Source organism: Tribolium castaneum, chromosome 9 (genome assembly GCF_031307605.1).
Source record: "Tribolium castaneum strain GA2 chromosome 9, icTriCast1.1, whole genome shotgun sequence".
Lineage (NCBI taxonomy): Eukaryota > Metazoa > Arthropoda > Insecta > Coleoptera > Tenebrionidae > Tribolium > Tribolium castaneum.
In genome coordinates this window covers 1,133,018-1,155,788 of record NC_087402.1, presented here as the reverse complement: position 1 = coordinate 1,155,788, position 22,771 = coordinate 1,133,018, and the positions used below count along the sequence as shown (strand labels likewise).

The 22,771-nt window shown below is 36.6% G+C and overlaps 4 protein-coding genes across 5 annotated transcripts; 2 read left to right on the top strand and 2 right to left on the bottom strand.

The window, feature by feature from the left end:
- The first annotated feature begins 12 nt into the window (after positions 1–12).
- Nrt (Neurotactin) lies at positions 13–3,526 on the top strand. The gene is made up of 5 exons (XM_008193488.3): positions 13–161; positions 305–547; positions 596–1,131; positions 1,185–1,678; positions 2,010–3,526. Exons 2-5 carry the CDS (start codon positions 308–310, stop codon positions 2,918–2,920), a joined length of 2,181 nt encoding a protein of 726 aa, XP_008191710.1. The 5' UTR covers positions 13–161; positions 305–307; the 3' UTR covers positions 2,921–3,526.
- A 310-nt stretch (positions 3,527–3,836) lies between these two features.
- On the bottom strand, positions 3,837–6,668 carry LOC663740 (hyaluronan mediated motility receptor). The gene is made up of 3 exons (XM_008193487.3): positions 6,506–6,668; positions 6,310–6,458; positions 3,837–6,259 (listed from the first exon to the last, which is right to left on the bottom strand). Exons 1-3 carry the CDS (start codon positions 6,549–6,551, stop codon positions 4,013–4,015), a joined length of 2,442 nt encoding a protein of 813 aa, XP_008191709.1. The 5' UTR covers positions 6,552–6,668; the 3' UTR covers positions 3,837–4,012.
- Positions 6,669–7,662: 994 nt separating this feature from the next.
- Positions 7,663–9,405, bottom strand: LOC107397852 (odorant receptor 4). The gene is made up of 7 exons (XM_015979619.2): positions 9,120–9,405; positions 8,587–9,071; positions 8,437–8,538; positions 8,287–8,389; positions 8,083–8,241; positions 7,854–8,038; positions 7,663–7,802 (listed from the first exon to the last, which is right to left on the bottom strand). The coding sequence occupies exons 1-6, from the start codon at positions 9,330–9,332 to the stop codon at positions 7,973–7,975; spliced, it is 1,128 nt and encodes a 375-aa protein (XP_015835105.1). The 5' UTR covers positions 9,333–9,405; the 3' UTR covers positions 7,663–7,802; positions 7,854–7,972.
- Positions 9,406–17,478: 8,073 nt separating this feature from the next.
- LOC663686 (uncharacterized protein) lies at positions 17,479–21,796 on the top strand. Of its 2 annotated transcripts, none has more exons than XM_008193484.3 (3): positions 17,479–17,636; positions 18,241–18,355; positions 20,033–21,796. In XM_008193484.3, exons 2-3 carry the CDS (start codon positions 18,252–18,254, stop codon positions 21,669–21,671), a joined length of 1,743 nt encoding a protein of 580 aa, XP_008191706.1. In that variant the 5' UTR covers positions 17,479–17,636; positions 18,241–18,251; the 3' UTR covers positions 21,672–21,796. The 2 variants fall into 2 exon arrangements, with proteins under 2 accessions (XP_008191706.1, XP_974815.1); XM_969722.4 differs by lacking the exon at positions 17,479–17,636 and adding an exon at positions 17,692–18,169.
- Positions 21,797–22,771: the final 975 nt, after the last annotated feature.

Genomic DNA, 22,771 nt, shown 5'->3' with positions numbered 1-22,771 from the left:
TGGTTTCTTCGGCTCAGGTCAATTGCTTTTGCCCCCAGCTGTGAGGACAAAGAGCCCGTGTTTGGGCCGTATAGCGGGGCAAAGGGGGCAGTTGCACGCTTTTTTGTTGTGTGAAGAGCTAACGGTTCAAGCCAGTGCTGGAGGCACTATCGAAATAAACGGTGAGTCTTTTAATAGTTTGCACCCTCAAAGGGTGACGCCACACGAGGGATGCGTACGGTTTTAGAGCGCAGGGTGTAATAGAAAATCGATAAAATTGCATACAAACCGGCATTTCGGCGAAAAATGCGTTTTTACGTTTTAGATAATGAGTGATAAAATTGAGGGAAACGTTGAGAAAAGTGACGATAAGAAGGACATCGAGATGGAGGAGAGGGAGAAGATGTTGAATGCGGAAAACAAGGCTTTGGAGAAGGTGGAGGAGAGTGCCGACAAACCCAAGACTGAAAACAAAGAAGGTATGGAAGTGAAGCCCAAGAAAATCCCCATCGGCGGGATACAAATGCCGGGGTTTTTCACCAGGAGCAAATCGCGGGAAAAGTGCAAGGTAAGCCCCATTTTCCCGCTTCATGGGCCTAAAACGGTATGTAACTAGGATGAGGAGCAGGAAGTTGAAGGAACGGAGTTAATCGAAACTCGAGCTGCAGGTGAAGCAGCCCCCAGTCAGACCCGGATAAAGCTCCCCAACCCGTTCAGAAAATCCAAAGGGGGCGAAGAAGACGAAAAATCAGCCGAACAAAAGGAAAAGAAGAAGCTTTTGGACACAATCCGACTGCCGCTTGTTTCGGTCTTCCCCCGAAAGAAGAAGGAAGAACAAAAACTAGAGTCACAAACTGCTCAAGCTGGTTTAGCCTCGATGGAAACCCTCGACGATAAATCGACCAACGACGAGTTGAAAAACGTAAATCTGGACGAGAAAAAAGACCTGGAGGCGCAAGAAGTCGCCGAAGAAGCGACCTGGCGACAAAAACTCAAAACATACAGAGTGGCAATTGGGGCCCTGCTTGTTTTTCTACTCCTGACGCTTATCATCGTAATTGTGGCCATTCCTGGAAAGGACGTTCCTCGAGTGGCCCCCATTAAAGATGGGGGTTATGTGGAGGCAGTCACCGGCTGTGGCAAAGTCGAAGGGTAAGACACAAAATGGTCCTCCGAGCCGGATAGTAATTTTTTTTCTCAAATAGATTAGTAGAAGACAGTGCAGTGGCCTTCCGGGGGATCCCCTACGCTCGCCCCCCTGTTGGCAACCTCCGATTCAAGTACGCACAGCCCTTAAATAACATTGACTATTGCTGGAATGGCACTTTCCTCGCCCATAATTCGACGGAAACTTGCCTCCAAATTCACAGCAATGGGAGTATTTCTGGGACTGAGGATTGTCTCACTCTTGATGTGGTGACACCGTATGTCCGGTATCACGATCCGCTTCCTGTTATCGTTCTAATTGGAGCGGAAAGTTTCATCGGGGGTTCCCCCGGAAAAACGCGGCCTTCGGCAAGGTACGCCCGCTCCAAAGATGTTGTTTTCGTGCGACCGAATTTCCGGCTGGGGGCGCTGGGTTTCCTGGCTTTGGATATTTTGTCCAATAATGACTACCCCCCAACTTCCGGGAATTACGGGCTGTCGGATATTATTGAGGCCTTGAAGTGGGTCCAACTGAATATTCGGCATTTCGGAGGTGAGTGAAATTAGTTGAAAATTTCATGTTTTTGAAAATCACAATTAAATGCTAATTTTTATTTTATTTAATCAGTTTATGAAGCATCCAGCTCGACAATAGTGATAGTAATTGTCTAAGAATATTGATAAATCATTCAATAAAAAAAAAACAGTAATAAAGTTTTGTACATTTTTTTCGAAAATGTGAAAACAGTTTTTCGTCGATAAATTAATTCGTAGTAATTTTAATAAACGAAGTCAGGCCCACCTTTGATTTATTTTGAAAAATAAAGTATTACGCGTTGGCGAAAAATTTTTTTTCTTGAACTAATTTAATTTTTCACACCTAGGTGACAACAGCTCGGTCACACTCCTGGGGCACCGAGCTGGTGCAACTCTAGTAACAGCTTTGGCGACCCTCCCCGACGCCAAAAAATACTTCTCCAAAGCTTGGGCCTCCTCTGGGGGCGCCCTTTACCCCAACAAAACCCGGCGCGAGGCCGAAATCGATAACCGAAGTTTCCTACAATACGTCGACTGCCAAAACATCGACTGTCTCCTGAAACTAGACGCTGAGAAAATCGTACGTTCGGTGCAAGACACCTGGAGGAAACCACCTCCAGACTTGCCCACCCCAGAGGAAGACCCCAGCAAACGCCACTACTGGCTCACCCTGGACGGGCACATCCTCAAAGAGCACCCGGCCACCACCTGGACCCAGAACAAACTCAAACTAGTGATCGGGACCACAGCACATGCCGGTGCTTCCGAAACACTCTTATTGAAACATAAGGAATGGTCGGAGTTTTTGGTCAGGAAACACATTCATGAGTCGTTCCTCACCTCGAGGAATTTGTCGGAAAGTGCACTGGAGATGTACCCCAGGAGCTACAAGGGTCTGAGTGCCATGATTTCGGATATACGTACAGTGTGCCCCCTTATGGCCATCACCAGCCAAATGCACGAAGTTCCGTTTTACGTTGTGACACAAACGAGAGGTGAACAAGACGTGGCGGATGTTGATTCAGATATTGATGCGATTTTGGGGCGCTATGAGCCCAAAACACCGGAACAGAAACGGTATTTTTCGGCAATGCAAGGGTTGTTCTACCATTATGTTTGGTCCGATCGGATTGAGCATAAAGACGTGACGAAGAAAATTCTCCTTGTGGGACAAGACGTTCTGCCAAATGCTACATATTCACATTGCGCTTTTTGGATCAATAAAGGCGTGGTTCTCCCGTTCGCCGCGCTTGATTAAGTTATTTTTTCCAGTTATCTTCAACTTCTTTTAAGCTATTTGGAGTTTCTTCAATTATTCGACTACTTTTCTCTAACTCCTACTCAAGTAATGCAACTTCTTCCAGACTTGCCCAAGAATTGCTCAACTCCACCTGATTTTGACGAGATTCAACATAACTCAACTTTTTATTTACCATTATTTATTAATTTTCTTTGTGTTTTTTTCTTCAACTGACCGCAAATTTTCGCGCTTTTTCACTCAAGAAAACCTACTTGTGGGACAAGACGTTTGCTGCTCTTGATTAAGTTATAGTGTGTTGGTAGTGGTGTTATGGGGCACTGCTACCGGACAGGGTATTAGGCCTAAATTTTTGATCTCTTATACATCATTGTTGAAAATTTGCCAAATGTAAGACACTTTTTATACTCATTAGGTTAGGTTTAGTAAATGTGAAGCTTAAGGTGTGCTAAAGACAGTCCAGTAGTTACTTGATATTATATTTTGTATTTTATTTATATGAGCTTTTTGTAATGATATACACCTTGTACTTGATTCTATGAATCGTTTTATTTATGACGAAATGTACCATTTTTCTATTTACTTAATAAACAATATCGAACGACACGCACTTGCTTGATTATTTTCCTAATCCAACGAATTAGACGAATGGGTTTTTTGGGATAATATAAACAAATACAAAATTACATAAACAACTTTTTAAAACACATATTTCTTAATTGTTTCTGTAAACTGTACTTTAATGATTACGACACAAGTTTGTGGCCAATCAGAATGCGTTACGAAAACCACGGGACAACTTGTGACCAATGAGAATATGATTATTAGATTGCCTTGAGCGTTTGACAGTAGTCTGACACTTTGAACTAAGTATTGTTTTTTTTCTCGTTGTTAAAACAGTGGATAAATAAAACGGTTTAATAAAAAGTGCATCAAATATATTTTGTACTTCATTGACATAAAACCTTTGGATTCCACGAATCGCAGCTATGACTAAACGGAGTTACTTGTATAAAACCTACAATTCTTTTAACACTAATCAGCCTTTTTTAGAACACAATCAAATAATAAATTAAAAAAGTGAGCCTTATCCTAATTTTTATCCTTGAGGGGTCCCGGACTTTGCGTCCCTTTCAAACTCTTGGGACTAGCCAAATTCTCCTTATCCTCAACGAGTTTATACTTCTTCCCTGGTTTATTCATATCTTCAATTTGCCTTGACAACTTATCAATCAACTTATTCAGCTTCAAGTTTTTCGCTTCGAGATCCACATTCTTCTTCGTCTTTTCCAAATATTTGGTCTTCAAATCTTCGATATGTTTGATCTTCTGACTGTGGTTCTGGTGTCCTAAAATTTCGGCGTACTTCAAACTCAACTCTTTGGCCTCATTCTCAAAGACGTTTTTCTCGTTTGTAAGCACGACGAGTTCGTTTTGGTACGCTTCCAGTTGCTCCTGATACGGGCCAATCAAATTCTCCAGCTCCTGGATGCGGTCCTTGGCCTTGTCCAGCTCCTGAAGGAGTTGCTCGAATTGGTGGGCCAACTCGTCGTATTTCCCACTCTTCTCGATGTATTTCTTCCTGATTTCGGCGGCTTCTTCCGTTTCTTCATCCAGTTTTAATTTATACGAACGAACTCTATCTTCCAACTCTGATTGTCTGTTTTCCAAATCGTAGATAAGTGAGTGCGATTTTTCGATAGCTTTTTGTGCTTCGTTTAGTAGCTTTTGTTGGTCGTGGTGTTGCGATAAAACCTCGTTTAACAATTGCTTGTCCTTCTTCAGTTGTTTGGCCTCGTTTTGAAGAACTTCAACTTTGGATAATAGGTTTTTTTCGATGGTTTGGACCTGATTTTGCATAAGTTTAGAGGTGGATTCGTACTGCATTTCCAGTTCTTCATTTGCGGTTTGAGTTTCGAGCAATTGACTCGACAGTTCCGCAATTTTTTTCTCATACGTTAGGATTTTTTCTTCACATTTTTCCAGTTCTTCCTTCAATTGTTCAACATCACGGTCCGAATTGAACAAACGTTTCTTCAAAACTTCAATAGTGTCCTTGAATGTGCTGATTGAAAGTTGGTATTTGTGTTTCTCGCTCTTCATAAAGCCAACTTCTTCTTCCAACAGCTCAAATTTCTTCACCAAGGCCTGGTGGGATTGTTCTTTCTCTTCAAGCAATTTCTTCACTTGGTTCTTCTCCACTTCGCTTTGAATGATGGTGTACTCACTAATTGCTTGGCACTCTTTTAGAATTGCTTCATGTTCTCTTTGTTTTTCTTCAAGTTTTTGCTTCCATCCGTCTTCAACTTCTTTAATCTTGTCGCATATTTGAAGATCAGTCAGAAGTTTCACATCTTTGAAGTTCTCTTCAAGAAGGGTGACCTTAGCTTGGCTTTCTTCAAGTTTCTTCAAGAGAACACGTGTCTCCTTGCTATGTTCTTCACTGTTCTTCCGTTCAAGCAGTGCGATTTTAGCTTCACTTTCTTCAAGTTCTTGATTCTTCTCTTGTAACTTCTGTGAAAATTCCTCTTCAAGACGTGCAGCTTTAATCTGGCTTTCTTCAAGTTTCTTCAATAGTGTGTCATGTTGAGCTAGCAACGTTTCGACTTTTTTGCTGTGTTCTTCATTTTTTTCCCGCAACTCATTTTCATTATCTTCGAGTTTCTTCAACAGTGCTTCGACTTCTTCATTCTTCTCTTGTAGCTTCTGTGAAAATTCCCCTTCAAGCCGTGCGGCTTTAATCTGGTTTTCTTCAAATTTCTTCAATAGTGTTTCATGCTGAGCTAGCAACGTTTCGACTTTTTTGCTGTGTTCTTTATTCTTCCCCCTCAATTCATCTTCAAGTAGCACAACTTTGGCTTCGCTATCTTCGAGTTTCTTCACCAGTGCTTCAGTTTCTTCGCGACTTTGCTTCACACTGTCGTCGTACAACTTCTGAAACTTGGCAATATTGCTCAACAACTTGCTCAACTCGACCAAATTTTGCGACTTCAGTTCTTCATATTCTCGGCGAACTTGACGCAGCTGTTTGTTTACATTTTGAAGATTGGTGTTTATCCCCTCGTATTTTTTAGTACGTTTAAGATTATCTTCAAGGTGTTGTTGCCTCAAATCAGATAAGGCTCCCTCACACCCGTTTTTTTCCTCAAGTAAACGTAGATTCTCCCGTTCCAGATTATTAACTTTCCCGGTCATTTCTTCAATTTGTTCGATTAAATCCCTGATGTATTGATCTTTATTACTACATTCGACTATTTTTTCCCTCAGTTCTTCTTGTTGACTGCTGGTTTTCGCGCTTTTGAACGATAAAAACTTCTTTTTCTTCAAGGGCAAAGTAGGCTGGAAGTAACAAAAAACAATAAGACCGCCTACTGTGATTTTTCACTCACTGTTTGAAAACAAGGTGTGCTGTGAACTGAGCCCGTCTCTGACCGCGTGGGGCTCCCAAGTTTTGAGTACGTTCCTGGTTTTGAAATTAGACCGAGTTTGACTTTTTCTTGCAAGGAAACATTGTATGTTGCCGGTGATGGAGTACACTCTAACGTATTTATTAATTAAAAAATTAATTATAAATTATCGGCTCACCTTTAACGTCATTAAATCTTTGGATTTTGGCTTTGGAGAACGACATTTTAACAATAAAAACACTAAGATAACAAATAAACTATAAAAAATAACATTGAAAACGCGAGCACGACCAGCTGAAAAATGATTAAACTATCGTAACGGCTGTGACGGTTGACGTTCGACCAATCAGACGAGCATATTATGAGAGGGACGAGCTTTTATTGGTCCAAAATTTGGCAAGGACTGGCAGATGGTCCATATCAAGGACACAAATTAATAAGGTGGTCCAATTGGCACAACTGCCACACGTTTCATTTTGCTTAAACATTAATTTCACAAATTAATTTGAAGTTATTGTTGTTTAGTTGCGGCCAATTTTGGATTAAAGATACGAAGTCCGTTAAATTATGGTCGTCATGGATCAACCTTAGCCTGTTTGTCCTTGATTTTAATTTGTATTTTGTGTTGCCTATGCATAACAAACTTCAAACACATGTTTGAAAAAGCGCTTCTCTAACAATTCAATTTGAAATCACATATTGTAAGCCCGATCAGGTATATTTGCGCTAAAGAAATTGTTATTCGTTTTTTTTAGATAACAGTTTAGCGCAGCAAATGTAAATTTTATTACCGATTACCTGTTTATTACCTGCTTTTGGGAATTAAGAAAACAAAGGATTTAAGCGAAACTTTTTCAAGGAATTTATTACACTTGGCATTTATACAAACAACTTTCTCTTTCATTTCAAGCTTTGTTATAATATAATAATTTTTAAAAAAAGATGGGTATTAATTATGACCTTACGTTTTATTTTATTTTTAAAATAAATGATGGGGTTGGAAAAATTAATAAAACAAACAGTGAGTGCTGAAAAAATTTATTACATCTAACTTTTACACAAACATTAATTATTACGAACAAAAACAAGACGCCAAAATTTCCGGATAAACTCTTTCAAACTGTTCTTCCGTGTTTTCTCTGATTTTTCACACAACTTCTCCGTTACTTGAGCTGGGAGTTGGGTGCAGAACTCGACCAACTCCTCATGGTCTTGAGGGCTCATTTTCAATCTGGACTCCTGCTGCTTATTGGACAAGGTGATATAGTCCAGGGTCTCCTTAACACACGCTATGCTGATGTCTTGCAAGTTGTTGATTCGTTCCTGGATGCTGGCGTTTGGAGATATTTCGTTTCGACTAGAATTGAAGCTTTTATCAGTGAGCCGATTTCGCATTTCTTCAACTTTCTGGCGTTGGTCGTCAATTTTCTTCTCCATGGTGTCCAAGTATTGGAGCAAATTAACTGGTTCTTCACCTGTTGATAAACCTTTGTAAAAAAAGTAAAAAAAAAATGGGTTTGACTTACATTTAGGTTTGGGGTAATGGACCAGCAAACGTTTAGCTCGTGAAAACATTTTTTGTGCTTGTGAGGGTTAAAGGGTGCAAAGGTGCATTATAAGGGTGAGAGTGGGAGGAGTTTTACCCCTACTCTCGTGACTTATCGTCCAAAATTTGCAAAGAAGTGTAGAAAGACAGCGCCATTCTGAACGCCTGAAAAAAAACTTACAAACAATCAAATAATATTTCATACCAACATTAGTGCATGTTTCTAGATTGATTTTGATCATTTTTCCAGCCGTCAGAAGAGTTTCTTTTTGCATTCGTTGCATCATAATTATCAAACTTTTCCGAACCGATAAAAAATAGCAGTTTTCCCAACCCGAATTATAAACAGTTGTGATCATCAGTTGGGTCTAAAAATTTAACTCGATTTATTTTTCTACAAACTTGACTTTTACCTGAACCATAAGGTATGTAGCAGGGAGACAGAAAAAGAAAAACAATTCGATCACAATTCCCAAGATGTAGACACACGATTTTGCAATTTCGGCAAAGTTTGAACTAGAAACCTAATTTTTTAGGGAAACATTTAACGTAAAAACAATCACCTTTTCGACATGAAAAATAATTCAAAGCAAAGGACAATTGGGGCAATTGTGAAGTACACAAGCAGGGCCGGACTTACAATTGACGAAACTTTAGCCAAGTATCTAAAATAATCTTAAGGGATCTTTTCCAATTTAGTTTTTTAATTATACCTGTCCAAAAAATCATGATAATCTACGATGATTTTGATTTTCTTTTGGCAAAGTTTTTCGTCGTTTTCTGTCACAACTTTGCCCAAGTCTAGTCCCAAAATTGAATAATTCAGAATTTTGAACTGTACTGTAATCAAAACGACCATAACACACACAAACATATCAAACGATCCAACCGCAAACGCGGAAACTGCGAAAACAGCATTATTAAAGACAATAAAAATCGCTCTTGGGATAAACTCCGGTACGTAACAATGAATGGCCAAAGTGTCGTCAAAAATGGGCCTTATGGCAAACGTGACAATTACAATACTGACAAAAAATAGAAAAAGGCGCAAAAGAAGCCCCAAAGTTCGCAAATCTGCATCAACTTCGTGTCGAAACTCCTTCTGGAAGGTTTTCCCCAGCCAGAAAGTGTTGGTAGTTTCGAACAGTTTTTTAATCGTGGGTTTAATTATCACAAGTGTGATGAATTTGGCAAGGACCTGGAAAAGTCAGGTGTGATCGTGTCGTTTGATTTAATATTTACTTACATGGACTATGGTGAAAGTAGATTCGAAGGTGTCGGAAATTAGTCCGAAAGTAATTTTTTCGTAAAAGAATCGTAAACACACCAAGGCGAATAAAATCAAATGGGAGCTAATTAGGCACAGGACAGGAATTTTGCGCAAGGTTTTCAGTGGATGTATGCCCAAAACTTTGAAAAATGTTAGACTGGTTTCGATGATTGCTCTTTGTTGCTCCATGGTTCAAACTGCCTTATACACGACCAAATTAATTAATAAATCAAACTGTGAATTTGTCTAATTAGCAAGTCAGGAAGAAATTTCAAGTTTGCTTCAGAAAATTAAATAAGTGATAACGTAATTAGGGTTTCGTTGTTCACTTAAAGTTATGTATGTGCGAAAGGAGTAATTGATTAATTTAACTTGGGGTAATTGGTGGAATTTTGCATTATTTATTTGTTTTGGGAAGTTGAGAAATTTCCAATTATACCTAGGTGCTGGAATGGTTTAAGCCGATTAGTCGAGTGGTAACCGTAATGGCTCTAATCCTATTTTAGGAAAAGGGATTTCGGGGAAAGTGAAAGTGACTTTGTTCCCTGATTTCACAACCCTTGTTGTCAAGCCATTACATTTAAACATGCTGTTTTGTTGTTTTTCATTATTTCAATATGAAATTATTAATAATTGTATGTTTGTTATAACTGTCTTCCTTTGAATAAATTTCTCTAAATACTCAAACACCTACTTAAATAAAAATTTATCGATGATTAATAACTTAAAAAATAAAATAAAATATTTCAACTTGTTAGACTTTATCTGAAGAAAATGGGAGTAAATCATTGAAATATCGTTCTATAAACCACAATTTGGACTTGATTTGTTTAGATAATAATGAGTTTAATTTTGCCTTCGGCTTATGAACTTGTGCTGCATTTCATGACTTCTATTTCCACCTATTTTTTTTAAGACATTTTGCTGTGTTTCATATGAATATGTAATAATAAAAAAATAGAACCAAAAGCTTAAATTATGCAGAATTTAATAGGTATATTATTATTAGTTTAACGAAATCATAAATTGCATCAAAGCATTACAACCAATAATAAAAAATATAATGCATAAAAAATAAATTTTAGAATATGTGTCTTTTTAACAGTATCTTTATTTATTGGTACAGTAGAAATATCTGATTTAATGAATATTAGGAATTCACTAAAGTTTCAAGGTGTTTTTGAAATTCACATGTGTTCATAAAAATTAGCAAAGTTTAATCGGATATAATTTCTTTTTAGTCATCTAATTGTTCTAACTTAAATAATTTTGAAATTTCACCAACAAAAAAAATTGTGGGGATGTGTTATTATTACCGTACCTACTTACCTATATTTCTAGTATAATTAATCAAAACACAGTCAAAGATTTTAATGATATTTTTACTTTATATTCTTTTAAACAGACATCGTGTAAAGCAAATGAGAAAAGTTTTTTTATTGGTTTTAGTGGTAAATAAAGATTATTTGTTCTGAGAACATTTTTCTTTGATTTTATAGAACAGTCGACCAAATGCCAAATACAATAGCAGGTATTTTGTTTATTACGAACCTAGCTTGTCTTTAAAAGATTATAACATCGCATTTCTTGTTTGTATTTTTAGTTTTTGAACTTTTTGAATCATAGTATGAGTAGTTCACTAGGAAAGCGTTATTTTTAACCTGCTTTACAATTTTTCGTCCCAAACCTGTAAATTTTCGCATTGCTATTAATTTCATGCTTAATTGGTAAAACTTGCCCGACTCGCTAATGATAATGTAAAATTTATTCCTGTTCGAAATTTAGAAAGACCACTTGCTGAGCGTTCGTCCTCTTCAGCAGGCCACCATATTTGGCTTAAATGCCTCGTCATTAGCCTCCTGCTGAGTTTAATGTTAGCTAAGTTTCACGAAATTTATTAACATCTTGTGAAATCGCTTTTCTATTAAACAATTCATTAAGGTCTAGGAACAAATTGCATTTAGGTCCGCTTGAAATATCTGGTAGGCGATACTTTATCATGCTTGAATTTATAACAATGAAAGCGATTAATTCCAATTAGGAGAAAATTGGTACTTGATTGGAAATTTATTCCGGGTTTTTCGTTATGCAAATGAAAAGTTGTTTTAGGCTTGTAACATGTTTTTTATAACATAATTGACTTACTGGGTGTTTGGGTTATTTATTACACATTTCCATTTTTTAATGCAAATTGTCGCCTAATTTCTAATTTTGTAAACCGTTAAATAAATTTTTTCCAACCCTTCCACCACCCCTAACTGTCCCATACCTACCTGCCTATAAATACTCCCCCTTTAGCACCCCTAATCACTTGTTGTTTAAACCCCACAACAATAATGTTCTCGAGAGCTAAACGATTCGATTACTACCCCCGACCTGAAGGTAAGTTTTTCCCATTTCTATAACTTGAAAAAAACTAAGTTTTTTTTTCCTAGTCTCCACTCCCCCGTGTCATCGCTTCGCGAAAAAACACGCAATGTCCACCCCCAAAACCAACCCGAAAAAAACACCCGACATGACCCAGTTACTGGAACAGTTGGAACAGACAGGAAAACGTATCCAGGACCGTTGTGACACCATTGACGAGTTATGTCGGGATTATTTAAGTCTTGATGAGGGATTTTTCTCAACCAGGAGCTCATCTCCAGAAGAATTGGCTTTGACACCGACTTTTGAGGAAGATATGTTAGTTTCCGAAAGTTTGGTGCAATTTTGTGCAGAAACTGTGGCCGATTTAGTGTGCAAAAAACTGGAGCAGCGAAATAGTGAAAAAAGTGTGTGGAAAAAAATGCGCAAAAGTGGAGAGACTGTTTGGAATTTTTTCTGCCCGAAAATCATCGACGGCCAATTGCAAACCACAGTGTGATAAATAATGTAATAAATGGAAACTGTTTGACGGAGAATTGTAATTATTTTTAAATGAAGACTGCATGTAAATAAATGATTTTGACATAATAATTTTTTTTTTGATTACCCAAACAATCAAATTATTCCATTGAATTTTTTTTATTGGGAAACGCAAGAGTCATTAACTCGTATTTAAGAACAGGTAGTTTGTTTATTGTCTGTAAATACTAAGAAAAAATCGTTTAAACCCTTGTTTTCTTGATTCCGAAGGCAGGTAAAAGTGCTGGCACCTGACCTCTGGTCTTGCTCAATAAACAGGCAATCAAATTGCCATTTGAAGAGAGTACAGGTTGGTAAGGCGTCAATTTCGATACCTAATGAAGTCAGCATCCTACGCTTAACGACCCAATCCAATTTCTAAACATTTTTATGTACCACTCGCACATAAAAAAGAGACAATTACGATGTGGGCAGTCGCAAAACCAGTCTGAAAATTGCAATATTTTATGTATTTAAAGATATGCCGTATTAGTGCAAAAGTGTGGGCACCGATGTCCTTTTACAACTCGCTGAACGGCTGTTTGGCTTCGATCGGACCAATTTTATTGATCGCCTTAAAATACGAGGAGAAATTCTTTCCCTAGAGCTGACCAAACTGTCATATTCTAGTACATTTCAATTCGATTTCTCTCCGACGATCCAAATTCAATTATCACGTAGCCTCGTTATGATTTATACGAAATGAAAGTACTTCTGTATCCGCCCACGCAGACCCATTTTCCCAAACTTTTGTCACCTCTTCTCTCCAAAACGGAGAAAATCGTTGGCTATTGAAACATCTCCGTTTTTATTGCGTCACATCATCGTGATGGAGCAATTTTCCCAAAGTTTTGCGCTTTTTACAATCGACTGGCTTACGTCCAAATACGGTTATGGGCATAAATCAGAACAAGTGGAAATATGCACCTGGCTAATACGTTGACCTCGGCGCCCACACAAAAATTAACATTTTTCATCAAAGGTGTGTCGCCAAGCGCTTAATCTACTTACCGATAATTAGGTGGCTGGAAGACACTTAAACAACAAGCGACAAATTGTACGTTTTCACAAAGCACAATTAAGCAAGACATGAATGGCATTCCGAGACCTTGCAATAAAAAATAATTGGACCATTCATGAAAATACGGTTCATTCAACAAGCGCTGACCTCCTGACCTTAAGAGCAACAGGCGAATGGCGACGAAAACAACTTCGTATTTTTCAAAATTTGGTAACAAGAATATACTAAACACTTTTTGAATTGCTAACTGTCTTTATTTTTCATCTACAGTTAACAGTTTTTGATAAATTTTTGACTAAAAGAATTAATTTAATTGAAATAAGTCAGTGCAAACAATTATTACTCCAACCTTTCATATGCAAAATTATTCAAAGATTCGAAATCTGTTTGTATTTTTCGTCTGCGAGTAATATTTTTGAAAAAATATTCTTTTTAAAAAAGTGGAAAATCAAACTAAGTTGGAAGTAAGTTTTTCTTACGTAAAATAGTCTGAGGATTCCGAAACTGTCATTATTTTTTATCTAGAGCTAACAGTTTTTGAGATATTAGTCAAAGTTTGAGGAACTAGTTAAAATTTATCGTTTGACAAAAACCAAACTCTTTTGAATTTTTTTTTGACAAAGTGAAGAATTAAACCGTGTCAAATGTAAGTTTTTCTTATGTAAAATTGTGTGAGGATTCCGAAACTGTTATTATTTTTTATCTAGAGCTAACAGTTTTTAAGATATTAGTCAAAGTTTGAGGAACTTGTTAAAATTTATCGTTTGGCAAAAACCAAACCCTTTTGAATTTTTTTTGACAAAGTATAAAATCAAACCAAGTCAAATGTAGGTTTTTCTTATATAGAATTGTGTGAGAATTCCAAAACTGTCATTATTTTTCATCTAGAGCTAACAGTTTTTAAGATATTAGTCAAAGTTTGAGGAACTAGTTAAAATTTATCGTTTGGCAAAAACCAAACACTTTTGATTTTTTTTTGACAAAGCAAAGAATCAAACCGTGTCAAATGTAGGTGTTTCTTATGTAAAATTGTGTGAGGATTTCGAAACTGTCACTATTTTTTACCTACAGCTAAGAGTTTTTGAGATATCGGTCAAAGTTTGGTTTCTCAAGATAAACATTAGTTGGAGTAAGATATGAGTGTCTTTAATTACAAGACAGTTCAAACAATTGATACTCTAACTTTTTATATGCAAAATTTTTCAAGAATTCAAAGTTTAGAATCAATCTGAGTCAAAAGTAAATTGTTCTTACGTAAAATTGTCTGAGGATTCCAGAACTGTCCTTATTTTTCATTGACAGCTAACAGTTTTTAAGATATCAGTCAAAGTTTAGTCCTGCTGTAATTTTTTTTAATTAGACAGACCAAACAAGTTTTCTTGTAAAAAAACATTTTTTAAACAATTTCATTCAAACAAACAATATAAAAACCGTTTAATTGCGTCGAAAATGTGTTCTTTTGAGTAAAAATTTACATATTATTTTATGCAATTGCGTCAAAAATGACCAAATTAGTTAAAAATTGAAATAAATTTGGCTTATTAGTTAGAGTAATTTAGCATGTTTTCTTGAAATAATAGGCAATTTTTTTACAAAATGGTATTAAAAACACTCCAAAAACCATCTAATTACGTAAAAAATTCATTATTTTTGAGCTAAAAACTAACTTTTCTTTAAATATTTTCAAAAAAATCTTCTAATTTGTTTTAAAATAAGTTAGATTTTAAATTTAGGTATAACAAACCCTCTAATTAGGTCGATAATTACATTATTTTGATGTAGAATTTATATAATAATAATAATAATAATAATAATAATAATAATAATAATAATAATAATTTATAGCCTTAAAACACGACTACTAAAAACTCAGTTATGTTCCAAATTTGAGAAAAACAGAAATACTTTTGAACAATTGGGTGTGATTTAGGTCCTTTTCATGTAAAAAAAATATTTCGTTTAAATTGTATTAAAAAACACAATAAAAACATTTAATTACATCGAAAATGTATTATTTTGAGCTACAATTTTAATAAATTTTAATAAATAATAACAATTTTAATAAAAAAATTACCAAAGTAATTACAATTAGTTTCTATTTATTGAAACTAATTGTAATTCAAGAAACATCACGAGTGTTATAAGTTAAGGAGGCTTGTACATTACTTCTTGACAAATTAATAACAATAAAGATTATCTTTAAATGTTGTGCCATAAAGACGTAATAATTGGACACCAACTCCATTTGAAAGACTTTAATTAATAACAGGTCCACTTAAACGGATTTTCCACATAACTAGAGGCCGTTTACACCAACACAATTACGGTTTTTGTTATAAAAATTTGTCTTAAACTGCAATAACTGAGTAAATATTGTGTTAAAGCGCTAATTTCCTCAATGAGTCAGTAATTAATTACACCTTCGCATTTGCACGATTTTGGTGTAAAACTTTTGAACAAAAGCCACGTTTCCACTAATAAATAGATTTTCTGTGTTGATTAACACGTTATCGGTGGTATTAAGGCGTCAAGACCCCGTTACCGCTCATAAATATTAACAGCAATCCGGCCTGAAATCGTGATTTATCGGCCGAAATGTTGAAATGTAATAAAAATCATCGATAGGTGCGCCTATACCATAATCCTAGCCTACACCATCGTTCCAATAAGGACAATAAGTAGGCCCGCGAGTGTTTGGCAAACAAAAATAAACCAAGCGTATGCTGCTGCCTTGAGGTTTGTTTACTTTCTTGGTGGTGGAATTGGAAATAATTTGGAATTTTTTTGAGTGTACCGCGCCTGGTACATACTTGCGACCTTCTCTTACGGCAGGCAAGCCTTTGTCTTTATACGGTCAGAACGGCCGCCTCCGCGAGCCGCCCCCGGTGCAAAAACATCAAATACCAGAGTTGCACGATTTCCATTTATAAACGCGCAATGCCTTTCCTACGTAACTTCCTTCTGGGGACGATCTGAAACCCATTTGGGACAGTTATGCGCACCGGCGGATCCACGGGGTGGACAATAAAAAATAAACAGCAAACCAAATAAAAAATAAACATTTTTATTGAGTATGAAATAATGAAAAAAACAACCTTATTTATGTCGTCAGGATGTTAAAAACCAATTTAAAACACATTTAAGGTTTGAAAACCTGAATCTCGTAAAATGAGTAAATAAATTTTTTGTTATAGAATTTAACCCAGTTGGCTGTTTTTTAATCATTACCCAAGATATCACCCTGTATGTTAAAAAAATCAGGATATAATTATTAATCTTTAATTAAATGCGACAACTTTTGACGGAATAAACGCTAAAATGGTAAAAATTCTTTGTACACCATAAAATTTTACAACAGATAATGGTGTTTTAAGATAAATAAATCACAATAGGCTTGCCTGAGTGATTAGCTTTAAGAGTCTTTGTGGTTTGGGATAATCATAATAAAAATTTAATGGTATACAAAGAAAATGTTGCTACAATATATATTGTTTTTGATCAAGAATTACGTTTCAAAAATTTGTCTGTTTTAGCCAATTTCAAATTAAGAAAAAAGAAATACAAAAAATTTGTTTTGTCTATTATTTTTGTCATTTTTTTTTACTTTTGTCTCGACTCTAGTTAGAAAAATGGCTTATAAAAAATTCAAAATAATTATTGTAGATTTATTTTTACACTTGTCTAATTAGATTTGTAGTACCTTCTTTAGTTGTATTTTTTTTGCTATCTCATTTTGTATTTTTTACATTTTTTTAAGATTATATTATCTTTGATATTAGTAAAAAAATATTATTTTTATTTATTCTTAATATTATTTATTATTTTTTCTTTACATGTATGTATTCTGTTTTTAGTTATTATTTTTTGACTTATATTTTATAGTTTATTTTTTTATTTTTTTTTGAGAAATTTTTTTAAATAAAAGAATTTGTATTTTTTTTTATTTTTAATAAGACACGCCACTGGTTTTCGCCCAAAGTGGGCCCATTTTCCGGAAACAAGCGCAATCCAACGTAAACACCCGTTGGACGAAAGCCATTGAACAAGTTCACAAGTACGAAGGGCGATATTTTTGCGACATAAGCAATTGGCATTCCTGCGGAAGGTGCGAAGATTCTTTAATGAGCGCTGGAGGGGGGACGTTGGTGGTGGAGAACACTGGTCCACCCACGTGCTCACTTGACAGGTCCACGCAACATCCATGCCACCATTTCCAAAGAGCAGAACACAAACACATTCACAAAACCTCGAAATTTCGGAAAAATTCGACCACGTAACGATGATTCGCCTTAAGGGTGGCGGTCACGTGTGACTTAGGGGCGTTTTAGCGGTCACGTGGGGTGTGAAACTCGCTCCGATTGGTCGCTACGTGTTTATTGTAAAAGTTGGCGGAAATTCATGTGCCGCTCGCTCGCCCTGAATGAAAACCTACACATTCTCAAAGTATTTACGTGATTAATGCAGTAAATTGAGCCTTGCAACAGAACGGAGACGTTTTCGCAGTGCGACTTCAACTTGTCACAATGTGAGGTGTTTTTCGGGTGATTATTTCAATTAGTGCCATGGATTATGTTTACGAATTTAAGGCAAGTGTGTTTATTGACTCACGATTACAATTAACATTTTTTGCGTAACCCAGTGTTACTTGCCTCCCCTCCGGCGGCCATTACGGTCACGTGACGGGGTAGCAACCCGCCTGCTTTGTTTTTTTTTCGAAAATTGATCTCGAGCGCATATTTTCGTCTCGCTTAAAAATACCGCAGCTTCAATTAATTGACAAGAAAGTGCGCTGTGAGAGAAAAAATGAACGCATGCTGTTAATCCCGAAAAGCGACGGAAATGCTCGGAGGAACATAAGAACGGGTTAATAATAAACCGAGTGAGGCCGGAGTACCAAATATGGTTCAATCTCGTATTACACCAACGGCCAAATTCAGAATATACCACCTAAGAGGAGAGAGGGCGTCCCGACGCCGAAAATAGCGCCGTCGCGCGCCTTCTACGGCCAAAGTCGGCTTAGCGCTCACATAATAAATAATAACAGAGTGTGAACACCACGAAAAATTTTGCGTGTGCGGGATTTTTTTTTATTGACAGAATGCAACGGAAATGAACGAGAGTGAGTACCGCGACCCACCGGAAGTTGAATGCTTTTTCCGGGTAGTTTTTCACAGAGCTGTTTCGTTACAGAGGGGGTTAACATGCAATGCGAAGAAGTAGAGGCCCCTGCACCGGAAATGACCTTCAATGACAGCAGAGAATCGCCGGAAACCAAGACGGCTGCTCAAATTTTAGAAGATTCCAAGTGAGTTTTTTTACTTTTTCCAAAAATGGATACGCAATATTAATGTTTTCTTATTTTTTTTACTTTTCGGACGGCTTATGTAATTAGGGAAATATTTAATCAAGGTCAAACCAACATTTTGGTCTAAATTTTTAATAGATTTATCGTTTTCAAGTGAAAGTCCTAAAACCAAACAGGCTTATTATAAAGAATATGATTAAAAAAAGTGATTAGCAAATAGTTAGCATGCGTCAACCGCAGAGGAAATTGGTGTAAGAGTGAGGAAATCTCCAAAAATAATTTGAAAAAGTTAGAGAAAATCTTGGGGAAATTGGAGTTTACTTCTCATCATTTTTCCAAAAAACCCTCAAAATTTCGCTTTTTATTGTTTTCGTTATTATTATTTTTGCAAAAGTTTTCATGTTATTTAAAAGATTTAAATTGGGATTGTTTGAATGTTTATATATTTTCAGGATCTCAAGAAAATTAATAACACTGCCTTTGTTGTAAGAATGTAACATTGTAACTTTTTTGCGTAAATTGAGAATTTGTGTTTGTTAATTATATTGTATTTTTCAGTTGGTTTTTTTATGTTCTTTGAGAATTATTATTCTATAATTCCTTAAAAAAAAATTCAATAACAATTATTTTTTATTTCGTTTTTTTAGACAATCAATAATTCTTATGTCATGCAATTTTCTGGAAAATTAAAATATTATATTGTTTAGCTATGTTTTATGTCTCAAATTTCGTTTTTTTTTGTTACGTTCTTCTTTGGTAATCTAATTTTTCTCGACCTTTTTCTGAAGGAGCTTACGATAAAATATAAAAATAGATAAATATGAAGAAGTAAATTTTTAATAAATAAGTAAAATCTGCTTATTTGAAGGAATACTGGTTTTTAATTTTTCTTAATAAAGTATTTTTTTACTATTTTACCAGTTAAAGACAATTTTCTGATATTAATTAATAAAGTTTTGCGTGAATGATTTTTGTTATTTTTTTTATTAAGATTTATTTAAAATCAAATGATTTCAACAAATGTGGTTTACAAATTTTAGTTTTCGAAGCTAAAATAAAGTGATTATATTTTCTACAGCGAGTTTTTTCTTTTTTGAGCCATAAATCGTCTAAAATAAATTCATTTCTTGAAAACTGGAGAATGAATTAATGAATTTTATTTTTCACATAGTCTTAAGCGATTTTAGCTTTTCGGCAGCGAATTTTGCCGTTTTTTTTTGCAAAAAATCGTCTAAAATCAAGTGCTTTCAATTAAACTGGTACTTTAATTGTGGTTTTTGGCGTCAGAATAAAGTGTCTTTATTTTTTCAATGGCAAATTTTAACATTTTTCTGCAATAAATTATTTCAAATCAAATAATTTCAACGAAATTTATAAATATGTCGCCTTTTTCAGGCAGCGTAAAGCGATTTTATTTATTTATTTAAATAAATTTATTTACCATTCTAGAACGCCAAAGTACTTATTACCGTAACAATAATAATAAACTAAGTAATTGTATTTTAAAATACAATTTTAGTTTTTTAACGTGATATTAATCGTTTTGACCGCCCATGAGAGTAATTAACCAGTTAAAAAAATTCCAAATTTCAAGTTGTTTTTAAAATTTTGCTTATTTCTTACAACATTACTAGAAAAAAAAATCAAAGAAAGGTTTCCATGCTTTATTTTTTTCAGGTTCGACTCTCGCAAATTTGAAGAAATCAACCTTGAAGATGACATCGAGAAAGTCGAGGTATCTTCTGGAGCTTCCTCTGAGACAAACGAAGAGGAGTTTGTTGAGCCAGCTCAACACCTGCTCCCGGAGCAAAACCCCAACGAATCAATCAAAAGTTGGCTACAAAGAATCACCGACCTGCAGAAACAACTATCTTTCGACCCACCTCCTGGACCTTTCCCCCTCAAACCATCACCACAGCCAACCCCAAACCGCGTGGTCAAATTCCAGGACCTCCCCTACATGGGCGAAATGACCCTAGACAATTCCAAACCACGCCGTGGTCGAAAACCGAAAAAAGCGGACATTTGTCACTTAATTTACAAAAATTACGGGACGATTTTTCCCGGCACTCCCAACCCGAAGAGCTACTTGGAAAAAGAGACGAATAAAAAAAGCGAAGAGCCCGCCAATCGAAGTGACGTCCAAAACCGGATCATCAGTAGCCTTCTGGAGAAAAGACTGACTCAGGAAATCAAAAAAACGGACGTTGTTGTTGAAAAAAGTGACCAAAACGAACCGTTAAACTTGTGCATTCGTGACTTAAACCACTTGAAAATCCGTCTTTTGAAGAAGAACGAACTAAAGTCGGAGCCAGGGAGTGACGACGACGTGGAGTTCGTGCACGAAACCCCATCCCCTGGGAAGCCCGAACCCTTGGGGACGCCGCCCGAAGCCCCAGGTGGTTACGTCTACTGGCCCAATGCCGGGGTGTTCATCCACCCGATGGCCCTCCAGCAGCAGCTAATGTACTACCAGAGGATGGCGGCCAACAACAGCTACACCCTCCCCAGCCACAGCCCGCGGCCCCCGCCCCCCGACCCCGAGCCCGAACTCAGGAAAATCACCCCGAAAGCGCGCAAAAAACCCGAAGAGACTGAGCCCCAACCTGAGCAAAAGACCAAACGCAACGCCTCCACCTCCTCGGACAAGACCCCCACCAAGCGGAAACGCTCCGCCATCTTCATTCCTCCCATCCCCCCCGAAAACAACACAAACTCAGCCACCGAAGTCAGTATTTGCAAGTTTAAATTCACCGGAGGTGCGAAACCTAGTCTACAAGAAAAAAAAATGCTGTCGGTCGATTCCGGCGGCAATTTTCGCTACTACAGCGGAACGGGGGACAAGTCAATGCGCGGCTACGAGTTCTTCCCGCGGGAAACCCTCCAGCAGCAGATCAACAACTCGCAAGGCTCCAGCACCGGAGCGTTCCTGCAAGCGAGTGGGGAGAAGATTTATCCGGTGGCTCCGGTCGATTTCACCGGAACTAAGCCGAGTCAGGAGTTTCTGCTGGCTCCGGAAGCGCCCCCAACGCCTGACTTGCACCGGCATAAGAAACGCAAGTCCAGGAAGTCGCTCCAGAGGGAGAAGCTGGAGCAGACGTTCAAGGAGAAGGGGTTTCTGATACAGACGCAGCAGCTGGAATCGGCTGAAGGCGCTACTTATTGCAAGTTTAGACAGTTGAGGAAGTTTACGAGGTATTTGTTCAGGAGTTGGAAGGATTATCTGCCGGGGAATGTGCGCGAGTTGCAAGAGGGGGAAAAACCGGATGAGGAAGATGGTGATAATTTATCCAGACATTCGAGTGAGTTGCAGTGAAACGACCAAAGATTGCGCTGTTTTGGGACGCTGAGTGGTGCTAATTATTGATAATCTAGTCGTAATTCATTAATGTTGTTAATCGTAAGGGAATTGTTAATAAAACTCGCTGTTTCACGTGGAAATTGTTTATTTCATACGACAATAATACCGAGAACTATAACGTAGGAGACGAAACAAAAAATCGCACCCAAAAGGTCTAGTACGGCAAAATAAAAATGAGGGCGCTTTGAACGCTATACCACCAAAATCGTTTTAAATTAATTTAAATTCAACCAATTTTCGAATTATTTGGAAAAAATTCAGAAATGTTGAGCTTCGTATCCTTAACAGATTAAGAAAAACTGACAACAAAAAAATATTTAAAGTTTAAAATTTTGCGCTTCGTTTCGTATTTTTCAAGACGCTGCGAATACGGTTAAAGACACAAGAAAAATGTTAAGAAGAAATTTGTAGAGAATTGAATTTCCTTTAAAAAAGTCCCCGATACCGTATCTCTATCGTCCACGGTTTAGGCCCTAAAGGCCTTCAAAAATGCTGAAACAACGGATCCGTTTTATTTTACCGGTGGTCACGTAACAAAAAATTAATTTATAGCAAAACCGTTGAAGATAGAACTGTAGTGGACTTTTTTATAGGAAATTTAATTTTCTACAACTCTGTTCCTTACAATTTTTTTGTATCTTAAACCGTATTCCCAGCGTTTTGAGAAATATGTAACGGTGCGCAAAAAGTATCAATTTGCGTTCCAATTTATATTTTTGCAAATGCTGCGAATACGGTTGCAGATACAAAAAAACTGTAGGGAACAAAATTGTAGAGAATTAAATTTTCTACAAAAAAGTCCGCGACACCATATTTTTATCTTCAACGGTTTAAGAATAAATTGACTTTTCAGCGGCAAATGAAGTAAATCTAGCGCTTGAGCGTCTTTGAACGACTTTGGGGCCTAAATGGCTGAAGATAGAAATATGGTCTTGCAGACTTTTTTGTAGGAAATTTAATTTTCTACAACTTTTTCCCCAAGATTTTTCTTGTATCTTTTACCGTATTCGCAGCATTTTGAAAAATATAGGGCAGAGAGCACATTGGTAAAAGTT

Bases quoted from the DNA above. Each gene is read 5' to 3' on its own strand.
- LOC107397852 (XM_015979619.2), bottom strand. From the start codon at position 9,332: ATGGAGCAACAAAGAGCAATCATCGAAACCAGTCTAACATTTTTCAAA. The intron at 8,242-8,286 runs GTAAAAGTCAAG...TTAAATTTTTAG, and splicing joins CTACATACCTTATGGTTCAG to ACCCAACTGATGATCACAAC. The intron at 8,039-8,082 runs GTTGGTATGAAA...GTTTTTTTTCAG, and splicing joins ATCTAGAAACATGCACTAAT to GCGTTCAGAATGGCGCTGTC.
- LOC663686 (XM_969722.4), top strand. The intron at 18,356-20,032 runs GTGAGTTTTTTT...TATTTTTTTCAG, and splicing joins CAAATTTTAGAAGATTCCAA to GTTCGACTCTCGCAAATTTG.
- LOC663740 (XM_008193487.3), bottom strand. From the start codon at position 6,551: ATGTCGTTCTCCAAAGCCAAAATCCAAAGATTTAATGACGTTAAAG. The intron at 6,459-6,505 runs GTGAGCCGATAA...TAAATACGTTAG, and splicing joins AAGATTTAATGACGTTAAAG to AGTGTACTCCATCACCGGCA. The intron at 6,260-6,309 runs GTGAGTGAAAAA...TGTTACTTCCAG, and splicing joins GCACACCTTGTTTTCAAACA to CCTACTTTGCCCTTGAAGAA.
- Nrt (XM_008193488.3), top strand. From the start codon at position 308: ATGAGTGATAAAATTGAGGGAAACGTTGAGAAAAGTGACGATAAGAAG. The intron at 548-595 runs GTAAGCCCCATT...GTATGTAACTAG, and splicing joins AATCGCGGGAAAAGTGCAAG to GATGAGGAGCAGGAAGTTGA. The intron at 1,679-2,009 runs GTGAGTGAAATT...TTTCACACCTAG, and splicing joins GAATATTCGGCATTTCGGAG to GTGACAACAGCTCGGTCACA.